General features: G+C 41.6%; 2 protein-coding genes across 3 annotated transcripts in view; one reads left to right on the top strand and one right to left on the bottom strand.

Moving 5' to 3' along the window:
- The first annotated feature begins 6596 nt into the window (after positions 1 to 6596).
- On the top strand, positions 6597 to 22637 carry LOC142368204 (G1/S-specific cyclin-E2-like). The gene is made up of 12 exons (XM_075450341.1): positions 6597 to 6677; positions 10620 to 10651; positions 10737 to 10794; positions 10907 to 10957; positions 11035 to 11153; positions 16090 to 16219; positions 17531 to 17677; positions 17760 to 17855; positions 19449 to 19562; positions 19646 to 19757; positions 20440 to 20591; positions 22043 to 22637. The coding sequence occupies exons 2-12, from the start codon at positions 10638 to 10640 to the stop codon at positions 22118 to 22120; spliced, it is 1071 nt and encodes a 356-aa protein (XP_075306456.1). The 5' UTR covers positions 6597 to 6677; positions 10620 to 10637; the 3' UTR covers positions 22121 to 22637.
- The window catches only part of ints8 (integrator complex subunit 8), a 16659-nt gene continuing 14944 nt past the window's right edge, over positions 22567 to 24281 (bottom strand). Inside the window, exons 25-28 of one of the 2 annotated variants that reach the window (XM_075450337.1) lie at positions 24196 to 24269; positions 24056 to 24120; positions 23932 to 23975; positions 22567 to 22777 (exon numbers count right to left, since the gene is read on the bottom strand). In XM_075450337.1, the coding sequence (XP_075306452.1) occupies positions 22661 to 22777; positions 23932 to 23975; positions 24056 to 24120; positions 24196 to 24269 (300 nt within the window). In that variant the 3' untranslated portion in view covers positions 22567 to 22660. The remainder of the gene's footprint in view (positions 22778 to 23931; positions 23976 to 24055; positions 24121 to 24195; positions 24270 to 24281) is intronic. The other variant, XM_075450338.1, reaches the window with a different exon arrangement.

Below are 24281 nucleotides of genomic sequence, written 5' to 3'. Positions count from 1 at the left end.
AAAGGTCGTGCACTTCCTGATGAGTTCACAGTTTTAAGGTTGACAAACTTCTCTAGTGTTGCTTTAAGGCTAAAGAACTGTGTTAAACTGGTTTCCTTTTTACTTTTTTTTTTTTTTAAAAACATATGTTTATTGCACATTTTGTTAATTTACAAACGTGAACAACATAGAACAAGAAGGTACATACAAGGGAAAAAACAACGATAATAATAGCAATAATAATTATTAAAATAACATTAAATAAATAACTGGAAGAAGAAAAGAAAAAAGGACGTTTTTAACCACAAAACAAAATATCATTGCTTGTGTAAGAATCATGGTGGTAGAGAGCTAAATAAATGAAAAATATGTGAATAAATAAATGCGTATATCTATATATACACACACACATATACATATATGTAAAGGTCTAAATGTGTATACTAAATCAAGATAATATGAAAAGATGGACAGATTTTCATTCCATCTACTTCAATATAATTTTTCTCAAGGAAATTACAGAAAACCTTCCAGATTTTCCAAAACTTGTCAAGCTTATTTTTCGTGGTGTTGCTCATCTTTTCTAAAGCCAAGTTAAAAGACTTCCCTGTTAACCATTGCCAAGTAGTACAAGGTTTATCCCTTTTCCATGACCAGGCTATACATCTTTTAGCTTCCAGAAAACAAATATTGAGTAAGGATTTTTCATTTTTGGAGGTCACAAAGTTGTCCGGGTGAATATTTAGTAAACTTTAGTTTGAGAGGTGCTTCTTTTTCAGTGATTCGACTGGCCAGGTTCAACACTTTTTCCCAAAAAGAGAGCATCAGAGGGCATTCATTGCAGCTACTTTTAATTTCATTTCTTTTCTGCCGTATATTCTACATTTAATACAGTTTCAGCCACTTTTATGTGTCGCTCCCAGCCGGTGTCTCTCCTCCACCACCACCAATCCAAACTGTTGTCAAACTACTGACTGTTTGATTCTGCAGAATGTGGACGACGGACCCCCGAGCCGCATGCTGAAATCTTTCTCAGACGCTGAATGAGATGTGCTGCGGTTTGCCTGCATGCAAACAAAATGGGACCATTTCACTGTGCTGGTGGGGGCTGAGAGCTGTTCGACATATTTGTTCTCTGTGCATTGAACTCAAAGTTCTCCTGACGTGCAGGTGTAGAAAAACTGCAAAGTTTGTGTGTAATAAACACCCGATCTGAGGAGCCGACCTGTTTCTGTGATGTTGTGAAGAAAGCCCCATTATGTTGTATTTTCCCATGTAAAGCATGAAATGTTGAAGAACTACAGAAACAGGTGTAACTTGTAGGTTCTAAAGGGAATCTTTGTTTTTGTTTCTTTTTGTCACCATAAAAATATCTTTAACATATGGAATTAAATTAGTCAATTAGTTCATTTAACAGCTCGTAAGCACCTAATTCTGTCTTTAACCCGTCAGACGGGGGGGTACTTTGTCAGATCAATGGCTGAAAGTAACTAAACTAAAACTGAACTGTATTTAAGAACTTGTACTTCATCTTCTTCAGTGTATCCATTTTATACTCCTTTATATTTCCACTTCACCACATGTCAGAGGGATTTTTCCACAACTTTCTACACAGCTACATGTATTTCACAGCTTTAATTACCTGGTACTTTTAAGATTTTATACAATTGGGGGGAAAAAAGAACAATCTTAAAACTATAAGACATCATTAAATATTAAAACTGTGTATTTACCCCAGATTTAAGTGTGTTCTTGCTGATAAAACAGTACAAGCTCCATCCCCAGAAGCTGCAGAAGTGAACCCCTTTGAATAATCACCACAGAGGGATCCAACCAGGATAAGAGTTTCCATTTCCAGGACAGTTAATGCTTCCAACAATGATCACCGATTAAACACACAGCAAAAAAGACTATTGGTCCAAAGTAATCCACACTAAAGTCCCAACACTCTCCTCTGGGGGCAAGAAGCTCATTCAAATTAGGGGAATTCATAAAACTGCAAAATCTCCCCTAATCTTTCCAGATAGTTGAAACCTGCCGGCCTATAAAAACGTACAAATACTTTAAAAGAAAAGAAGGACACATAACTAACACAATATCCTGAATCTTGTCTGTGCAGAACAGGTCTGGCCTTCATTAAAGCCTTCATCTCCTCTAGTTAAACGCACCTGCCTATCATCATTTCATTTTGATTGTTTACATATCTTTTATTGTACACTGTTGCAACACAATAATTTCCAAAATTGGGATGAATAAAGTACTTATCTATCTATCTATCTATCTATCTATCTATCTATCTATCTATCTATCACTCCCTCTCTCTGCACAGACTAACAGCCCAGGGAGTCCCACCAGGGATGGGACGCTCACGTTTCTAAACACTGCTCCGAAGTGTGGTTCAAAGCACCTGTCATGTCATGGAGGCAAAAAGTGTGATCATGGCTAAGTGGGGTATTATGTCCAAAACTCCCAGCTCCTGAACCTCTGCCATGTACCCTGTTCCACCCACAGTCTGAATCTCACTGTGAAGAAGGCCCTTGAACAAACACCTGTGATCAATGACAGCCGTAACAAAGCAAGAAAGATAGTTGGATTATTATTCAGATCCAAGGACAAAGTCACTGAGATTCTGGGCTTAATGAGAAGAAACCTGCACAGAAACTAATACAGGAAGTAGAGACCATGCTGCAAAGGCTCGACCCTTCCGAAGCCATTCAACTGGCTAAAAAAAACCAGAACTATCAGAGGAACAGAGACTGTTGGCAACAAAACCTTTCTCACTATAAAGAATGCTACAGGACAAACTCACCGGGGAGATTAAATGTGCAAAACGAGTGCCAGCCGTACAATTAGGTCGGCTGCATTGATAACAATGTACATGTAACGGATCAGAAATGACATATTATTGAATACAATGAATGTGTTCATTTGTTACTGATTGCCTGATGACCTGCACTCCAGATGTGGAACTACAATGAATCATTCTAGGTGTTAGATTTGGCCACACTGATGGACCCAAGATTTAAAAGTCCTGCTTTGGGGAGTCTTCTTAAAACCCGGGAAGAGTAGGAACTTAGGAACTTATATAGAGTAGAAGTAGAATAGAATAGAAAAATACTTTATTCATATATAACAATTCTGAGACGCTGATTCTTGATTTACCCTTATTCGTTTTAATTTAGCATGATTAGCTACATTACAGTTTTTCTCTATTGGTTTGGCTCAATAGAAATTACATTATCAAAATAACATGGACAAATCTCCAAACCACCTCGCAATTGTTCACAACAGAATGGCATTTCTCATTGCTTTCATCAAATTGCAATTGTCTTAATACATGTGTCAATTGTTTCAGTGCATCTCTGCAAAAGATTAAGTACAAGTAGCCTACAGTTGGCACAGTTTGCCTACATTTAGCACATTTTCCAAGTGAATAGATTTTGGTGATCTGAACTGATTAGTTGATTCTTGGTCTAATGGTTCTTCTATCCAAAATATGTCAGCATGATTTCAATGTATAAGTCATCACATGCACAATAATCTGTTCAATTGTCAAAATGGGCCAAGAACATGATACCATCAATACTATATAGAATCTCATGTAACGTTTGATAAATTCATGACAGTAATTGAATAATTGATTTCATGCTTAGAAGCAGTTCAGTGTGCTTTACAGAGTAAAAGAAGTAAATAAAAACAGTGTGTGAAAACAGCTAAAAAGCACAGATGGGTACATGTAATTTTTTTACTCTAACTTTTGCAGAGAATAATGGGATTGGAAGCAAATGAGACCCCTCACATCCTCGTGTTTGTAGATGAAGCCGGCTTCAACCTGGCCAAGGGGCGAAGACGTGGCCACAACATTATTGGCCACCGGGCCACGGTGGATGTTCCAGGCCAGCGAGGGGGCAATATAACTATGTGTGCTGCCATTTCTGAGAATGGTGTGGCCACTCACATCCCCACTCTTGGCCCAAACAACACACAGAAGCTCCTCTTCTTCTTGGACCACCTTTATACTAATTTGGTCCCTGAATATGAGCGAGGTCTTCTTGAGTCTCTCTCACCTACCACGCTACGTGATTGTGTGGGACAATGTCAACTTCCATCGTGGTCCACTCATCAGGGCTTGGTTCACTATGCATCCAAGAATGATGATGGAGTTGCTCCCACCTTATTCCCCTTTCCTTAATCCTATTGAGGAGTTTTTCTCTGCTTGGAGGTGGAGAGTGTATGAGCATCATGCTCAAGACCAAAGATCTTGTCATGTTTAGACATTACAGGAGATCAATATAGGGGATGGTTGTGGCATGCACGGTGTTTCTTCCCGCTTTGCACTGCAAAGTAAAATATACGTTGCGATGTTGATGAGAATCTGTGGCCAGACAGACAGCAACGTCTGGACGGCCAGGAGGGTGAGGACAGTGGTCATGAGGGAGGGGCGGGGGAGGGGGAGGGTGAGCGGGAGGGGGACGACAGCGACCAGTAAAGTGTTGCTATAGTGTTTTCTGTAAGCTGCAGATTTATTTACAGTACTGCAGGCCACATCATTTTGCTTGTTTTTTGTTTGTGTTTTTATTACAGTATATGTGTGCTATGTATATTTTTCTTTTCCTTCTATAGTACTATACTGTATGGAAGTTACGCACTTCACAGTATTTGTGTGAATAAAAATGGTGGGTATGAGTGTATTGTGTGTGCTTTGAGGCTACTCTTACTGTGAAACTTTTTTCCTTCAGTTTTATACACTATTGTATTCTGTTAGGTAGTCCTATGCCATAGTGACAAAACATCTAAACATTTTGACTTGTAGTGCTCACACAATGCCAAAAGGACAATGCATTTTGGGGGCACTGACTATTTGAATGAGAAAGAAACTTCATTTTGACACATGGCTGAACTGTTTAGGGGGAGATTTGAGCTTTTGCTGGTGAACCATGGTGTTTTGCTGAACCATTCAGTTTAGTTTTGCAAAAAGTACTAAAGAGTGTTGAAAACGTCCGGTCTGTTTCAAGAAATGAGCCTAGGCAACTGAGAAAGATCTTTGCAATTTGGGTGGCACTGACTCTTTACATGGGAAAGAAATCAGGTCTGAAGCATGGGTGAACAGTTTTGGGAGAGATATGTGCTTTTGCAGGTTAGCTATGGTGTTGTGCTGAACTATAAGAGTGTTATGCCAAATGATCTTAGAGTTTTGAGAATGTAATTTCTGTTTCAAGAAATGAGCCAAACCAATGGAGAAAAACTGTAACTCATTCTGCTGTGGATAAGACACAACCTTTTGTAAATAGATTATCTTCCTGACGGTCACGCCTCAGACAAAGAACTGAGATACTTAGCAGAAATAGCCTCATAGATAAGAATTATAATAAAAAAATTAAAACAAACACTTTAACTTGAACTTAATTAAGACGTGATTACATAAAAAATGACCAGTAGATGTCACCATGGAGACGGTGGTTTCAGATTGTTTTTAAACAACATCAGTGTTGCCCATCACTTCAGTCATATCACTGAATTAAATCATATTATCACATCTTCTAAACCGTAAACAAACCTTCATATTTAAGGCTTTTCAGGGGAGACTTTCTTTATTTTTGTCCTTGCGTAAATTATCTGAATACTTTTACACTTCTCCAACCGTGCAACATTTTTGTAATTTTGTTGACTTAAAAATATCAGCAAGCTTCCAGTTGTACAGGGAACATGTCCTGTTTGGGTTTCAACTAAGTGGCAAAATGAATCCGAAGGTTTTCTTTATTAATTTATTGATTATCAAAGCTAAATTTCACATACACAAATGCAAATTTTTTAAAACAAAACCAAATTTCTATGTTATTTTTTTTATTGAATTAAAGCAATACTTGCTCACAATTAAACCTTCAACTCATCATAAAGCAAAAACAACAATATGGGCTTGTTCCCAACTTGGGATTATGGACGAACTGTTGTCCTAAATCTTTGTTTTATTTGGGGTTTTTTTACACGAGACTCCTTGGCACATATGTCAGTTTGTTCAATAGTTTTCTTTTTGCAAGAGTTTTGTGATTGTCACTCTCTTATTATTATTATTCTTATCATTATGCTCCCCTTGGCTGGCTTTTTTTTTTTTTTTCTTTGACGTTATGTATACACATTTATATGTCGTTATTCTGCTTTGTTGCAAATAAAGTTCTTAATTTTTTTTTTTTTTATTGAAAAAAAACAACACAAAAAATTCTCCGTCCGTTCTAACTTCCTGTTTAAAGTGGTAGTTAATAAAGTTTCATTTAAAGGTAAAAAAAAAAGCTTTGTTTACATCCTGCTGCAGAAGCACGCGCTAAATCCAACTCCTTCTCCTATTGGTTCCCCTGATGTGTAGCCCCGCCCACCGTGTTAAAAACGGGAAGATTTAACTGTGAGAAAAAGGAAAAGACGACACATTCATCGTGCTTTTCAGTCACATTTAAGGACAGCGAAGACATAAATATATTTATTTGAAGTATCTGAAGTGAGTTCTCTGTCTTCGCCTTCATATATTAAAGTCTTTATGTAGTCGCTAGCGTAAAAGTGCTGGTAGCAGGAAAGCGATTTAAACCAAAGCAAAGGGTATTAATACGCATGCGCAACGCGTCGCACTCAAGTCTGAGCGCCAACTGTAATCAAGGGGTTTAATCGGAGTATTTTCGGTGTCATTTTGGCTCGGATTCTTACAGAAGGTAAGCTGAATGTCGAGTTAACGAACATCCTAAGGGTCGGCGTCAACTTGTTTGTTAGTTTTTTTTGCTGATAAAATTGTAAAGTGGGTTATTTCCGACTCGTCGTTGTGTTCAGCTAACATTACGCGGCTGTGGGGAGTTCTTCTTTGTGAACAACGAAGATTTAGTGAACGTTTTCTGATCAAACTACCAAACACCAGCCGGAGGTTTAACTGATAAAGTGATTGGTGTTAGATTTACACTGTTTGCTCCCTGGAACAACCAGGAGCCTTAATGTCCAGATGTTCCACCGCCTTTTTGTTCACTTTCTGTTTTGTTTTGTGTGATTTTAAAGGCGCTTTTTTACGGAACAGTATTAGGGCCAGGCATAAGAAAAAATATTTATATTTTGCCTGTCGAGAATAATGTCGACATGTCGACTTTGTTGAGACATGTTGAGAATAAAGTCAAAATGTTGATTCTCCACATTTGGACTTTATTCTCGACATGTCGACTTTATTCTCGACATGTCGACTTTATTCTCGACATTTCGACATTAATCTCGACATGTCGACTTTATTCTCGACAGGCAAAATATAATTGTATAATTATATATATAATGTTTTTCTTATGCCTGGCCCTAATACTCTTCTGTACTTTTTGGTGGTCGATTCATCGCTCATTATTAATAATAAAATACAGTAACATGGTTAACTTTTCTGAAACGGGATGGCTTTGTGTGGACATGAAAGTTCTGTGTTAAATACCAGATTGAGCCACTTTGAAGCAGCTAATAGCTACACCCACATTAAGCCTGGCACTGATGGTGATAACACAGTGTGACAGACAGAAAACAGGATTTCTGCAGCAACAAGCTGATTCCCAAAGAGCTGTTAGCTGAAAACTTGGCATATCTCAGCATGGTGTGCAGTGTGTCCTTAAAACATTTGAGGAAACTGGACAAGTGGAGGACAGAAGAAGAAGTGTCAGGCCTAAAGAACTATCTACAGCAGATGAACAGGATCTGAAAGTGATGTCCTTAAAGTGATAGTTCGGAGTAGATTCACCCTAGGGTCATTTGAACCGTGACATCCAGCCAAGTAGCCCACCCAAAGTTTTTTCGATCTTGGCTGAACATCAGCTGAGTTACTGAGTTATCCCGAATAGCTTAGTTCAAGCGCTAATGGAACCTGGCAGTATCTCCAAAATTACCACACTAAAATCCAATGCCATGACACCAAACTTCTACAGTAGTACAAATATGGTCTGTACTCACAAAACGATGCATTTGGAAGTTTGTACATAGTCCAGGAGTTTATTATTATCAACACAAGCCTGATAGCTTCTCTGCAGCTAAAGCTGCGTCGACGTCACTTCCTTGATCTGGGAGCTTCAAAGTAAGATGAGGGTTGATCTACTACTCTAGACAACAAAGTATATGCTATATTCTACATGGTTTTTTATGAATTTGTATGTTGTAGAGTTGTGAATTTATTTTATCAATGGAGAAATTGAGCAGCCTTGCTTTGTTGTCTACAGTAGTAGATCAACCCTCATCTTACTTTGAAGCTCCCAGATCAAGGAAGTGACGTCGACGCAGCTTTAGCAGCAGAGAAGCTATTAGGCTTGTGTTGATAATAATAAACTCCTGGACTATGTACAAACTTCCAAATGCATCGTTTTGTGAGTACAGACCATATTTGTACTACTGTAGAAGTTTGGTGTCATGGCATGTGATTTTAGTGTGGTAATTTTGGAGATACTGCCAGGGTCCATTAGCGCTTGTACTAAGCTATTCGGGATAACTCAGTAACTCAGCTGATGTTCAGCCAATATCGAAAAAACTTCAGGTGGGCTACTTGGCTGGATGTCACGGTTCAAATGACCCTAGGGTGAATCTACTCCGAACTATCACTTTAAGAAAGAGGAAAAAATCCAGCAAAGACCTGACACAGGAGCTGAGAGATGCATCTGGACCTTCAGCTGATCCATCTGCTGTTGGCCCAAGCCTCATCAGAAATGGGCTCCATGGAAGGGTGGCTGTCAAGAAGCCGTTCTTAAGGAAGGGAAACAGGGAGAAAAGGCTGAGCTGTGCCAAAGGACACAAGAAGTGGGCTGAAAATCAGTGGCAGCAGGTCTGATGGAGGGATGAATCCTCCCCAGAGCCCGGAGCTCAACATTACTGAAGCAGGGTGGGATCATGTTGGCAGAGAACGGAACAAAAGGCAGAAATAAAGCTGCTTTAGATCAGTTTTTATTAGGGCTGGGCAACGATTAAAATGTTTAATCTAATTAATCACATGATTTCCCTGATTTATCACAATTAATCTCATTTGTACGCAAAATCCAAAAATGAATCCAAAAGTAGTGTATAGCTGTTAGCATTTAGTTTTATTTTAAATGTGCTGCCATATGAATGAAAGTGCCATAACATTTGTTGTGCAAACACACTTTTAACATCAGCATCTTTCTGTAGTTTTTATGTAGAAGCCTCGCTCCACTGTCTGTTTCCTTGAATGACTTGCTGCTATCAGTTGTGTGTTTTGCCTTTAAGTGATATTTTAGACTGGAACTACTACGCTGAGAAGACAATTCAACTTGGCAGTGTTTACAGATGACTTTGGTTCTGTCGACTCCGCCGTCAGGAAGAACTTTAAAATGAAAATGGCCGAGTAAAAGTTCCGTACCCTTCTCCGTGTTTGGTGGATCCGCCGATTACTTTCTTTTCCGGTTCCGCAGCAACAGACTTTTACAAAATAAAAGCCTGTGAGCAGCAGACTTTTACAAAATAAAATAAATAATAAAACAGGGGTGGTCGGTAGGGCTGAACGATATGGACAAAATTTCATATCTCGATATTCATGCCAGATATCTCGATTACGATATGACTACGGGTTCGGTGAAAACCAAGCATTTTTCAGCAAAATAAAAACATCATAAAACAAAAGAGTGCAGTTTTATTGATTAATTTTCGCCAAGCACGACCTGCACAACACCTCGCTCTGGTCGACATCATCCTTTCTAAATCCAAAATACCTCCAAATAATGGAGGATGATTTATGTTTTGGCACAAAATTAGATTCTGCACCGCCACCGGCCGAATTATCTTCCGTGCTCATGTCACTTTTCTTTCGTTTTGATTTCGCCGTGAATTCCCCGTGAATGTGTGTGGCTGTGTGCGTCTCAGTCTACTTCTCCCTCACTCCCACCCTCTTATGTTTGTCATTGGTTGGCTTCAGCTGTCGATCCACAGCAAGCGTGAAATAAGCTTTGTGGTTGGCTGGCGGTGGGGTGCGTTCAAGCGCAATCTTAAAAGTAATGTTTATGGTGACTGCCGGAGCTGTATAAGCAGGGCGAGCGCGGGGGAAATATATCGTTTATATCGTTGCTTTTTCAAAATTACTTTCTTGAATGTTCATATCTCGATATAGATACGATAACGATATATCGTTCAGCCCTAGTGGTCGGTGGCGTAGTGGGTTGAGCAGGCTCCCCATGTACAGAGGCTACAGTCCTCGCTGCAGCCGGCCCCGGTTCGAGTCCCGCATCGGACGGCCCTGTGCCGCGTGTTGTTCCCCCTCTCTCTTCCCCCTGCTTCCTGTCTCTCTGAACTTTCCATTAAAGGCACAAAAGCCCCCAAAAATTTAATTTATAAAAAAAAAAGCGTTACTGCACGATAAAATATTTATCGGTGTTAAATAAATAATGCGTTAATGCGATAATAACGAGTTAACTCGCCCAGCCCTAGTTTTTAGAAATCTTTGTACATGTTAAATTGATTTTGTGAGGATACTTGCATACTTTCCTGTTTAAAACATCAGAGGTTTTTATCTAATCAAAAAATGGCTGCCGGCTGACGCCTGTCAGTTCTATTAGAGGGCCAGCTTCCAGCTTCCTGTTTTTTTTTTTTTTTTTTTTTTTCTGTTAACTGGTTCATTAACGCCGACGTTTCCTCTTCTTCAGATAAACGCAGCTGAAACCATGACCAGACGAAGGTAACAGAATCTTGAGATATTACTGTGTGATGACTGTTGATCATGTTGATGACTCGTTACTGAGCTTATTGAGACGTCTTCGCAGCGGTCACCTGCAGAAAGCGTCTGAAAATTCATCTGGACAGAAAGGCAAAATCACAAAAGTAAGAGATGAACATTCATTCATGAGTGGATTTGATGGCTTTTAATCGAATCATTGAATTTTGTGGATTCAGTCACATGAAACTAATAATATTATTTTTTAATATTTTGCAGCAGCGCATCAGGAGGAAGCATCAGCCGCTGCCAAAGCTGGAGTGTGAGAAGGTGAAGCCTGCATCAACACATCAGAAACATCAGTTATGCTGAAAAATGGAGCTAAAACACCTTTGAATTTAATTTAGTTTCAGAACCAGCTGCGACTGGAAGGAGTCCCGAAGCCTTTTGTCCCCACTGAGACCCCCGACAAGGGAGTCACGACCACAGATTCCACGATTCAACCGTCTCTTCTGCCTCTTCTTAGGTGAGTGTGACAGAAGTCATTTTCACACGAAAAAAGCAGAGAGTTTCTGGAGTATTTGGTCTGGGCTTCTGCTCACATGCGTGGAAATGTGTTCTGCACAGCTGGAAACTCTCCGGAGGGATGTCTGGTCAGAGCAAAGGAGGCGAAGCACTATGCGAACAGCTGGGTTCACGCGTGGGCTCGGTCAGTCAGTTCCCACCGCCATCAGCAGGCGGCCGTGTTCTCACCTGCAGCGCTTTATTTAACCTGGAGACGAGACTCAGGATTTAAAATCTTTTTTTTTTTTTTTTTTCAAGAGTATCCTGAGCTAAACAGGAAGCAGCTTAGATCAGCAGTAGGTATAATAATACACTAAATATAAGCATGTTTAGAGATGATCAACAAAACCATCAGAATTAGAGGAGGAGCATCTTGTCACGTCATCAGAAACAGGTGGAAATGAGCGATTTGAACAATTTACTGCCAGATGATTCTGCCTCTAAGAAGCTGGACTCACTTGACAAATTAAAGGGATAGTTCGCCTCTTTTGACATGAAGCTGTATGACATCCCATATTAGCAACATCATTTATGAACATTTTCTTACCCCCTGCTGCGTCCTGTGAGCAGAGTTCCAGCCTCGTTTTGGTGTTGATGAAGGTAGTCCGGCTAGTTGGCTGGGGTTTAAAGGAAAACTCCGGGGCATTTGAAGCGCGTTTCCATTGCTAGAGGTTGTCAAATACTGACAGTAGGACACTGACAGGTGCAAATCTGCGCTCCCTGTGTGGAGATCGCGCTGTTCGCGCAGCCTGTCATGCGAGGCTAATACGTGGTGGCTAAGGGGCAAGCGCTAACCCTTCCACGTAAAACAACAACTTGCACACTGCAGAAACGTCACACCACTTTATAAACCATCCGACAATAAAGTCACAAGCCTTACCATCAAAACCATATGCATGGTTCTCACATTACTGGCATGGGGACGTTACAAAACAACTTTATAAACAGCATGTCACTTACCAGTTAGTTGTACGCTCGCGCATGTGAAAGCCCAAAAGAGTCGATGGACGATACTCCCATATACAAAACAATTATCTTCTCTAGAAAAACTGCGTTCAAGTATTTAAAACATTACAACAATACATGCCCAGTAATATTGTTGTAATGTTTTAAATACTTGAACGCAGTTTTTCTAGAGAAGATTAATTGTTTTGTATATGGGAGTATCGTCCATTGACTCTTTTGGGCTTTCAAATGCGCGAGCCTACAACCAGCCGGTGAGTTACATGCTGTTTATAAAGTTGTTTGGTAACGTCCCCATGCCAGTAATGTGAGAACCATGCATATGGTTTTGATGGTAAGGCTTGTGACTTTATTGTCGGATGGTTTATAAAGTGGTGTGACGTTTCTGCAGTGTGCAAGTTGTTGTTTTACGTGGAAGGTTTAGCTCTTGCCCCTTAGCCACCACGTATTAGCCTCGCATGACATGCTGTGCGGACAGAGCGATCTCCACACAGGGAGCGCAGATTTGCACCAGTCTGTGTCCTACTATCAGTATTTGACAACCTCTAGCAATGGGATTGCGCTTCAAATGCCCCGGAGTTTTCCTTTAAAAAATAAAGCGTTTTGCTTCTCAAAACAATATGCGTTCAAAAGAGTAATACATTTGCATCACAAAATCGTTCTCCAGGAAAAAGTCAGACCTCACAATCTCTTGGCCCTATTTTCTCTCCCTTCGTATCACTGCCTGCTGCCGACAGCCGCGCCTGTAACAGTGTTTGCTGCTCGGAAGCAGGGGACTGCTCGGTCTGCACTTCGGTCTGCACATCGTAAATGATGTTGCTGATATGGGATGTCATGTCATGTCCCATGTTTTAGAAAACCTTTCAACCCGATGTTTTTGGTGTAAAAACGGCAAAAGATTCTGGAAGTTTCGGAGCCGATTCCAACATACTGAAACAGCTCGGAACAGATGGAGGTACAGTTTAAAGGGAACAGTAAAATAAACGCCACTTTTCTTTGGAGGATGTGGAAGAAGACCAAGAGTGGCTTTCAAATGCGTTTCGGTCTCGGAGCATGTGACGTTCATGTGAGGTTAAGGTTCATACTGGCTGTATTGATCTGCCCGGGTCGGGCTGATATCGGTGTTCTTCTGTTGGACTGAAGCTGACAGTTTGTCCCCGTCCAGAAAACGGCTTTTCTGATGATTTGTTTTTAAAACCTCACCCTGCAGTCCGAAACCTGCAAATGTTCCATTTCCTGTAACTGAAGCCAAAGGAAAAGCAGCTCGTTGGCATATTGAACCCAAAAGTCAAAGTCAAGTTAATTTGTAACACATTTCATGTACAAAACAGTTCAAAGTGCTTCACATAAAATAAAAGCATTGCAGCAGGCAGCGAAAGAAGCATTAGAAATACATAAAAGAATATAAAGAGAAAGAAATAAAAACTTTAAATAAATTTAAAAACCAGCAACAGTCCAGATAAGTTCAAAGAAAGCGTGCAGATTTCATGCATAGACACATGAGAACAGAAATATTTTTAACCTGGATTTAAAAATGTCTCCATTTGGTGAAAGTTTAATCTCCACTGGCAGTTTGTTCCACTTGTTTGCAGCATAACAGCTAAATGCTGCTTCTCCATGTTTAGTCTGGACTCTGGACTGGACCAGCTGACCTGAGTCCTTGGATCTAAGAGCTCTGCTGGCTTTATATTCTCTGAACATATCACAGATGTAAACCATCAGCAGGCTTTTAAAATCTATTCTGTGACTGACTGGAAGCCAGAGTAAAGATTTTAAAGCTGCTGTGATGTGTTCAGATCTCTTAGTCCGGGTTAAAACTCCAGCAGCAGCGTTCTGGATGAGCTGCAGATGTTTAATGCTCTTTGTGGGAAGTCCAGTTAGAAGAGCGTTACAGTGATGGAGTCTACTGGAGATGAATGCATGGATGAGTTTCTCCTGGTCTTTTTGGGAGAGGAAACCTTTAATTCTGTTGATGTTTCTGAGATGGTAAAAAGCTGCCTTGGTGACAGCTTTGATGTGGCTGCTGAAAGTCAGATCTGAGTCTATCAACACTCCATTACATTACATTACATTACATTACATTACATTACGGTCATTCTGCAGACGCTTTTAACCAAAGCGACTTACAATAAGTGCGTTCAACATCGGTAGGCAAAAGAACTTCAGGTCACAAGAAATCATAAGTGCATTTCCTTCCAAATACCAAACAGCTAAGAGCAAAACTAGTGCTAGAGTAAGCGCGATAAGTCAGATACCTCAGCCTCTCACCAACTGCACACCAGTCACAGCGGGGTGGGGATCCAAACCCTGGTTCGGGTAGGGGAAGAAATAAAAGAGGTAAGAAAAGCAGGAATGGGATTCAAACCCTGGTTCGGGTAGGGGAAGAAATAAAAGAGGTAAGAAAAGCAGGAATGGGATTCAAACCCTGGTTCGGGTAGGGGTAATGAAAATATCGAGGGTGCCAGTGGTGGAGGAAACAATAAGTGCGTAAGGAACTAGGACGGAGCAGGTGATGTCCTAAGAGGGCGGATCTGGGTAGTGTTTCCTGAAGAGGTGGGTTTTCAGCCTACGGCGAAAGATGGGCAGCGACTCAGCTGTCCTGATATCAGTCGGGAGATCGTTCCACCATCGGGGTGCCAGAACAGAGAAAAGCCGTGACCGTGTCGATCGTGCGCAGGGACCCCTGAGTGACGGGGCAGCCAGGCGCCTGGTGGCCGCAGAGCGAAGTGGTCGGGCGGGGGTGTAGGGCTTGACCATAGCCTGGAGGTATGAAGGAGCTGTTCCTTCCACTGCCCTGTAGGCCAGCACCAGAGTCTTAAACTGGATGCGAGCAGCTACAGGGAGCCAGTGTAGAGAGCGGAGAAGGGGAGAGGTGTGGGAGAACTTGGGGAGGTTGAACACCAGACGAGCAGCAGCTTTCTGAACCAGCTCCAGGGGTCTGATGGCAGAAGCCGGGGCGCCAGCAAGGAGGGAGTTGCAGTAGTCCAGGCGGGAGATGACAAGAGCTTGGACGAGCACCTGAGCTGCCTTGTCGGTGAGGAAGGGGCGAATCCTCCGGATGTTGTAGAGGAGAACTCCGAGGTTACCAACTTGGTCAGTGATTGTAAGGTCCCGAGTCTCAAGATATTTACCAACGCTGACCCTCTTCTCTTTGCTCCCAAACAGAATGATCTCAGTTTGGTCTTCATTTAAAGGATAAGACCGGTTTTTTGACATTGGGCCCTTGATTTCACATTATAACATGATGTTCTACTCACCCCTGCTTGTTGTTGGTAATTTGGAGCTGTTCCGAAGATATTCGCGAGGCGTCTGGCTGCTCTCTTGAGATATTCGGCCATGAAACGGTTTCCTATGGGCAAGCTTATACAGGCACAAACTATGCTGTTTATAATTTATTAATTACTGTACACTAGCACTGATAACATGGAGGTGCGTCGCTTACTTGAAAAAATCCGGGTTACTAATTTTGAATTTTAGCCGAATGAATAAATAGGCAGCAGGTCTGTGGGCTGTCTGTGGCAGTAGCACCACGAGGACGTCAGTAACACCCACTTTACGACAAAAAAATCAAAATTACAGTAACCCGGATTTTTTTTAAGTAAGCGACGCACCTCCACGTTATCAGTGCTAGTGTAGAGTAATTAATAAATTATAGCTTGCCCATATGAAACCGTTTCATGGCCGAATATCTCAAGAGAGCAGCCAGACGCCTCGCGAATATCTTCGGAACAGCTCCAAATGTTCAACAACAAGCAGGGGTGAGTAGAACATCATGTTATAATGTGAAATCAAGGGCCCAATGTCAAAAAACCGGTCTTATCCTTTAACTGTAGAAGACTCTCTCTCATCCTGGTGTTTACTTCCTCCAGACGCTGAAGTAAAGAATCAAACCTTTTTTCACTTGACTTTCAGCTCTCTTTCTCCTCGTGTTGCAGATCCTCTGAAGACGTTCGGGTGAAGATGGTCGGCGAGGAGCAGAACAACATGCACAGCACAGACTTCATGCAGAGACACCCCAGAATTCAACCCAAGATGAGATCAATCCTCCTCGACTGGCTAATAGAGGTAATTCTCCATCTCATTCTGTCGTCTGCAGACATCCAAACGGAGTGGAACGGTCGTGTAGATCCGTGTTGGGGGTTTCTGATTCGATCTGTTAAGGTGTAAAACACACATTAAAGGGATAGTTCACCTCTTTTGACATGAAGCTGTATGACATCCCATATCAGCAACATCATTTATGAACATGTTCTTACCCCCTGCTGCGTCCTGTGAGCAGAGTTCCAGCCTCGTTTTGGTGTTGATGAAAGTAGTCCGGCTAGTTGGCTGGGGTTTAAAAAATAAAACGTTTTGCTTCTCAAAACAATATGCGTTCAACAGAGTAATACATTTGCTTCACAAAATCATTCTCCAGGAAAAAGTCAGAGCTCACAATCTCTTGGCGCTGTGTCGCGGCCTTCTGAGTTTCCAAACTACATTTTCTAAGAAAGACCGTGGGGGGGCAACAGGTGGTTTGATTCTTGCACTTTCGACTTGATTGTTTAAAAAATATATGGAGTTTATTTCCAACAAAAAATATGAACAAAACAATAACTAAAAATCTCTTACAACTTAGATGAAAAACAAAAGTTAACTTAATCTGATTTTACGAGCTCAAAAAGTGGTCAAAAAATCATTTTACCAAAACCTCCCGTCTTCAAAGCGGACATCTGACCAACAAAAAGCTCCTCCAACACGCCCCCCCCGATGTGTTCTTAATCTCTCTGATTAATGGGAGGGTCTGAAAGTTACCAAAATAATCTAAACAATTTCAAATGTAAAAATTAGATTAGAGATTTTGATTCCAAACTAACTGAAGTATATTCTAACTGCCCAAAGAAAACTAAAATGATAGAACTTATGATTTACAAACATAAATGGCCACAACGCAGAGAAAATAGTGCCAAGAGATTGTGAGGTCTGACTTTTTCCTGGAGAACGATTTTGTGATGCAAATGTATTACTCTTTTGAACACATATTGTTCTGAGAAGCAAAACGCTTTATTTTTTAAACCCCAGCCAACTAGCCGGACTACCTTCATCAACACCAAAACGAGGCTGGAACTCTGCTCACAGGACGCAGCAGGGGGTAAGAAAATGTTCATAAATGATGTTGCTAATATGGGATGTCATACAGCTTCATGTCAAAAGAGGCGAACTATCCCTTTAAGGTGTAAAACGCAGGTTAAGATCAGCTTGAGACGTTCTGCGTCCTGGACTCGAGCTTGAACATTTTCCCACTGAGGCCGCAGGGTCTCTGCTCGGAGTTCTTTTCTTGGCTTTTCCATTTGGGCGTTAGGAAAATAAAGTCTCCCTTTGTGTCGCCGGTCTCCTCAGGTGAGTGACGCCTACTCGCTCCACCGGCAGACCTTCTACTTGGCTCAGGACTACTTCGACCGCTTCATGCTGACGCAGAGCAACGTGGAGAAGAACCTGCTGCAGCTGATCGGCATCACTTGTCTTTTCATAGCATCAAAGATGGAGGTAAAGCAGCGAGGCCACGAGGAGGCGTCTGAGGAGCGCTGCGCTCCACGCTTAAATAAACGCTGCTTTGGTGTTGTTGTAGGAAGCTTCTCCTCCAAAGCTCGCCCACATGGCCGACGTGACCGCAGGCACCTACTACCAGGAAGAGATTCTCCAGATGGAGCTGATCGTTTTGAAGGTACTTTGGACTGATTTACAGTGCGTTTAGCCTTTAAAACAGTGATACTCACTATTTTTTTTCACCAGAACAACATTGGCAGAGCAAAATCAAGGGAAGAGCCACTTTTACCACAACATACTAAAGTCCCCTTTTGCAAATATGCATTTCTACATATAAAACATCCCACAAAAAAGAAACAACACAGCCAATACATTTTCAATTAAGACCACATTTACCTTAATACTGGGATGAGCGGAAGCTGGCGTGCATGTCCTCAACTTTCTTCATGTTGTTTTTGTAGTTTGTTGTTGTAATCATAGTGAGACATTCAGGATGAGCATGTTTTTTGTGCTGATTTTTGTTTGGTTTTTGCCCTTTTTTAATTAAAAACCGATCCATTGTGCCTGCATCTCGCGCTGGCTAAAGGAGCTAGCGTGCTCTGTGGTCAAGTGTGACGGTGGTTTAAGCGGGCTGTGTTGCCAGGTTTAACAAAGCCCCCTTTAGGAAACACCATTAAGCCTTAATTAATACTTAATAAAAATACTTAATACTACAAAATCGCAAACTTAATAAAAAATACTTAATACTGTGCGGTATTCACTGTATGTTATTTGAAAAAAATGTATTATTATTGTTACCATATTGTTATAAGCTACTATGCGAGTGCGAGCCGCCTATTAAAGCTTGAGGAGCCGCGCAGTGAGTATCTCAGCTTTAAAGGGACAGTTCGCCTCTTTTGACATGAAGCTGTATGACATCCCATATTAGCAACATCATTTATGAACATGTTCTTACCCCCTGCTGCGTCCTGTGAGCCGAGTTCCAGCCTCGTTTTGGTGTTGATGAAGGTAGTCCGGCTAGTTGGCTGGGGTTTAAAAAATAAAGCGTTTTGCTTCTCAAAACAAAATGCGTTCAACAGAGTAATACATTTGCATCACAAAATTGTTCTCCAGGAAAAAGTCAGACCTCACAATCGCTTGGCCCTATTTTCTCTCCCTTCGCATCACTGCCTGCTGTGCAGACCGAAGTGGTCTAAAAATATAATTTTTATATTTGAAGTTGTTTAGATTATTTTGGTAACTTTCAGACCCTCCCATAAATCAGAGAGATTAAGAACACACCGGGGGGGGGGCGTGTTGGAGGAGCTTTTTGTTGGTCAGATGTCCGCTGTGAAGACGGGAGGTTTTGGTAAAATGATTTTTTGAGCTCGTAAAATCAGATTAAGTTAACTTCTGTTTTTCATCTAAGTTGTAAGAGATGTTTAGTTATTGTTTTGTTCATATTTTTTGTTGGAAATAAACTCCATATATTTTTTAAACAATCAAGTCGGAAGTGCAAGAATCAAACCACCTGTTGCCCCCCCACGGTCTTTCTTAGAAAATGTAGTTTGGAAACTTAGAAGGCCGCGACACAGCGCCAAGAGATTGTGAGGTCTGACTTTTCCTGGAGAACCATTTTGTGATGCAAATGTATTACTCTTTTGAACGCATATTGTTTTGAGAAGCAAAACGCTTTATTTTTTAAACCCCAGCCAACTAGCCGTACTACCTTCTATCCCTTTTAAAGGCCTTGTTTTTTTTTTACGGAATTCTTTCCTCTTGGTGTTCACAGGCGCTGCATTGGAACCTGTGTCCTGAAACCACCGTTTCCTGGCTTAATCTCTACTTTCAGACGGCATCAGTGAGCTCCAGCTTCCCTGAGGACGATTACTTGCTAATGATACGAGTATGTGTGGAACTCAGCCCATAAGCAACGCCATTAAACGTCACGTTTGATTCGAGTCAGAGTTGCATTGCTGTGTTTTCCAGCTGTTGGATCTGTGCGTTCTCCACATCAACTCGCTGGATTTCCAGCACCGCGTGTTGGCTGCGTCGGTCCTGTCCCATTTCATCCAGCTGGAAACGGTGGAAAAGGTTTCAGGTAAGATTTTTAACTGTTTTCTGGAGCATATTAAGGGTTTTAAAGGGATACGCCACCCCCAGGCCAAATTAAGTGAATCCCCGCATTCCCGAGACATAAATAAGTGTGTGGGAGCGTTTTCCTGGCGACCCAGGCATTGTCCGACTCTTACAGCACTGACCACTGCTTGGTTGCGCGTAATACATACATGCTAGCGTCGCCAGCGTCGCCAATCGAAATATTTCGCCCAACGTGAATTAATTTACTTGATTTACCTTCTAATTACTGTGTGAGTGTTGTACTTTCACATCGAGTGCAAATGACTGTGTAAATCTACACGGAAGGCTTGCTTTGCTCATGTCGGTTTGGGAACTAGTTTCCGGTGCGGAAAACACAGCCGAAGCACACTCCCGCTACGTCATTGGGAATCCCCCCCCCCCCCCCCCCGACTTCCTCAAACAAACCAGCGTGAAGCAATTGGGCAAAATATTTCGATTGGTTACGCTAGCATGTATGTATTACGCGCAACCAAGCAGTGGTCAGTGCTGTGAGATTTGGACAATGCCTGGGTCGCCAGGAAAACGCTCCCACACACTTATTTATGTCTCGGGAATGCGGGGATACACTTAATTTGGCCTGGGGGTGGCATATCCCTTTAAGTTCACCGCTCCAACCCAAAGCCGACCCGCCTTTTGTTTTCCAGGTCTGTCCAAAGACGAGCTGCAGCCTTGCGTCAGCTGGATGGCGCCCTTCGTCGAGTCGGTCGGCCGGTTTGGCAACGCAACACCGCAGGGCTTCGAAAAGACGAAGGACAGACACAACATCCAGACGCACGCGGACTACATGACCATGCTGGTTCGTGCTTCTCCTCGTTTCTGACTTTCAGCTGTTAAAACCATCAAAACACCAAAAGATTCAGCTCATTTAGATTCTCTCATCCCCCTTTTCATCCCTTTTTCTCCACAAAAACTAAATAAATTGAAATTCTGACGGGTCACACTAAGGAATAAATAAGGATGTTTTTTCTTTTTTAAGTTTCCCATTTGGAGAATAAAGTGGAAACATTAATAACAACATTGCGCAGGTGTTACCATGGAAACGCTTGATTTGTCCATCTATTTCGGGTTGAAGAAAAGTGTGTGTTTGGTTTCTCCTTCTGAACACACAGTTTCTAAGTATTTATACTTATCACAGTGAAACATTCTGAAACACGTTTTATTGAATTTAATCTGAATTATTTGACTTTAATCTTGAAGTATTACAACAAGGGCTGAGCAACGATTAACATGTTTAATCTAATTAATCACGTTTAATCGCATTTGTACGCAAAATCCAAAAATGAATCCAAAAGTAGTGTATAGCTGTTAGCATTTAGTTTTATTTTAAATGTGCTGCCATATGAATGAAAGTGCCATAACATTTGTTGTGCAAACACACTTTTAACATCAGCATCTTTCTGTAGTTTTTATGTAGAAGCCTCGCTCCACTGTCTGCTTCCTTGAATGACTTGCTGCTATCAGTTGTGTGTTTTGCCTTTAAGTGATATTTTAGACTGGAACTACTACGCTGAGAAGAGAAGACAATTCAACTTGGCAGTGTTTACAGATGACTTTGGTTCTGTCGACTCCGCCGTCTGGAAGAACTTTAAAATGAAAATGGCCGAGTAAAAGTTCCGTACCCTTCTCCATGTTTGGTGGATCCGCCGATTACTTTCTTTTCCGGTTCCACAGCAGACTTTTACAAAAATAAAATAAATATTAAAACGGGGGTGGTTTGTGGCGTAGTGGGCTGAGCAGGCGCCCATGTACAGAGGCTATAGTCCTCGCTGCAGCTGGCCCCGGTTCAAGTCCCGCATCGGGCGGCCCTGTGCTGCGTGTTGTTCCTTCTCTCTGAACTTTTCTATCCATTAAAAGGCACAAAAGCCCCCCAAATTTATTTTTTTTTTTTTAAATGTAATAAAAAAATTAAATAAAACATTTATCGGCGTTAAATACTTAACTCGCCCAGCTCCAATTACAACTTTATTCTCCAAGTATTGAGCATATGAGTAAAGTAAACTTTCTCCAAGGCCACAAACGCATGTAAACTGGATGGTTGAACTCCAGCGGCGAAGTTAGGTTAAAAGTTTAAGAGCTTAATGTGCAACACGAGGGCAGCGTGGCCCCCCAGGTTAGACTAAATCATCCCTTTTCTCCCCCAAAACAACCTGAAGTCTGTTTGCTTATTGAGGACTAATTGATTAAAACTCTAGAAACATATAAATGCCACTATTCGTTTACCTTAAACTAACTTTTCTTTGTCACCAGGACGATGCGGCTCAAACTGCGGTAAAAGGCGACTTCCCGACTCCTCCCAACAGCACAGAGAAAAGCAGCAGAGAGTGAACTGGAAACGGGTTCAGAGGACGGTAACCTGGGAGAGGACGTCGGTGTGAAACCTGGGAGCATGAACTGGGAACAAACATCCCGTATTTTAGACTCTGGTTTCAGCCAAAGCTTCTAGTCTTAATGTTTTTAGCTTTTTTTTAGCGATTTTTTTTTTTTTTAAGGGAGAGAGAAAAAGAATTAAAAATGTTTGATGTAAATATTCATTTCAAAGAAATGTCACGTGCAATCCTTTGCTCTCTTTAGCATATTGAATATGTTTGTATCCCACTGCAGACACCTTTTTAAATACTGCTTCAGGATTAAGTGAAATGTTAAATATAATTCCTTAAACTGTCGAAATTAAAACATAAATTGTAAAGTTCAGTGTGGGGATGCGCTGCATGTAAAACGTGCATTCTCTTCACCAGTGTTTGTAACTCAGGGTGTTTTTTTTTTAAGAATTACAAGTGCAAAATGTATTTATTTAGAAGTTTATTTTCTACCACAAAATAAAATGTACATCCCACCCATCAGAGTCCGGCTGGGCCTCGTGTTTTACTAGAAGTAGAGTTTGGCCATGGCCTGCAGGAACCTCTTCTTCCTCTTCTGCGCAGCCAGCTGCAGAACCTCCTCCGGGTTGCTGGTGTTCAGCTCCGTCTGTCCGATCGCCTTCATCTGCAGACGTGGGACACCACCGGGTTTTAAAGTAGAGCTTTCCACATCTTCCCAACCTCAGTCTGATCTCACCGTTTACTGCCATTTCCTCATGAAATTCAACACTTTTCTTACAGCTTCTTGATCCGTTTGAAGGCTTTAAACACGGATTATTAAGCAGTAATTAACTGATGACACCGAGAATGTTTTGGGGCATCCAAACTTTCAGAAGTGGAGTAACTACAACTAAAAATACTCAGAACTTGCTTTAAAGGTGACATCATTTGTCTGAGGTCTTATTGAGATGTATGAGACGGGCTCGGGTTAAAATACCTGTTGGTTTAAGCTCAGCGGCTCTCCGTCTCAGCCCAGTTTTAACACCTCTTTATTAACGGTTTGCTTTCAGGGTGGAGTCACAGAAAGCGACTTTCTGACCAAACTGCAATTATATCAGTTTGAACCAGTCAGTGAGCTGCTGGAGGTTCAACCAATAAGGTGAAGGGTTAGTTTCTGTATGTTTGCACGTTAGCCGTCATCAACACCTGGACATCTGCTGTGTAATTTAATGCAGTAACACACACAGGCTGTGTTCGAAACCGCATACTACAAACTTCATACTCATCGATCAGACAGTATGCAGAGCGTTTACCCACAATGCACTTCGCTCCTGCCCGAGCCGAAATCAGCCGGCCTGAAGCTGATTTCGCTTAAGCTCTAAACTTTGTAAACTTTAGCAACATTTGAAACATTTTCAGGCGAGAAAGTAGTCGTTTAGATCCCCAACGTGTTGAAAACCTGACAAAATACCGGCTATTTACAGTTTTGTTCCCACAAAGTCGGCGCTACTAAAGCTAGCCGCAGGAAGCAACGCACTTCCGGTTGCCTTTTATCATAGGGAAAGCCATTACGATACAATTGGTGCTTTTGTTTTGAAAACAGGAAGTGAACCTACCCTCGTTGTAGTTAGCTTGAAACTGCCGTTTTGACAGGAAATGACGTTCGACAACATTTCTTGTTGATTTCTGTCATTTTTTTGTGCAACTACAACATGTTTCACTCAGCTCTGCTGCGGTTAAATGTCACCGAAAGCCTCCTTTTTAAGAGTTCTGTTGCTCAGCAACAAAAACTCTAACCGAACTCCCTGTGTTGCCAACCTAAACGTTTCATTGACTTACCGCTATTTGCCTCTTCTCAGTCTCGCCCCGTTTGTGGTGAATATCTGAGTACACGCTAAGGAAGAAGAAGAACTGCGGAAAACAAGCTTCAGTCATGAAAAACCTCAGCCGACAGAGAGGATACGAGTGAGGTATTCCAGGATGGTGACGTCCCAGATGTAGTCGTACAATGAGTCCATGGCGTCATGGCTGTGGAGACATTACACATCAGGTTAGCGGTGGTTCTGATTGGCCCATAATGTAGCGTCTCCACCAGAGTCGCACCTGTTCTGCTCCTGAAGAGCTTTGAACGCTGTCATGTAGTCCACTTCTCTCAGAAACTGGCACAACACAGCAACCTGAAGAAAAAA

Source organism: Odontesthes bonariensis, chromosome 18 (genome assembly GCF_027942865.1).
Source record: "Odontesthes bonariensis isolate fOdoBon6 chromosome 18, fOdoBon6.hap1, whole genome shotgun sequence".
NCBI classification, from domain to species: Eukaryota; Metazoa; Chordata; class Actinopteri; order Atheriniformes; family Atherinopsidae; genus Odontesthes; species Odontesthes bonariensis.
The sequence above is the reverse complement of the archived record's forward strand: the minus strand, read 5'-3'. Positions and strand labels throughout refer to the sequence as shown.

Coding starts and splice junctions, on each gene's coding strand:
- LOC142368204 (XM_075450341.1), top strand. Junction 10,795..10,906: donor AGAAAGGCAAAATCACAAAA/GTAAGAGATGAA, acceptor AATATTTTGCAG/CAGCGCATCAGGAGGAAGCA. Junction 19,563..19,645: donor ATTACTTGCTAATGATACGA/GTATGTGTGGAA, acceptor TGTGTTTTCCAG/CTGTTGGATCTGTGCGTTCT.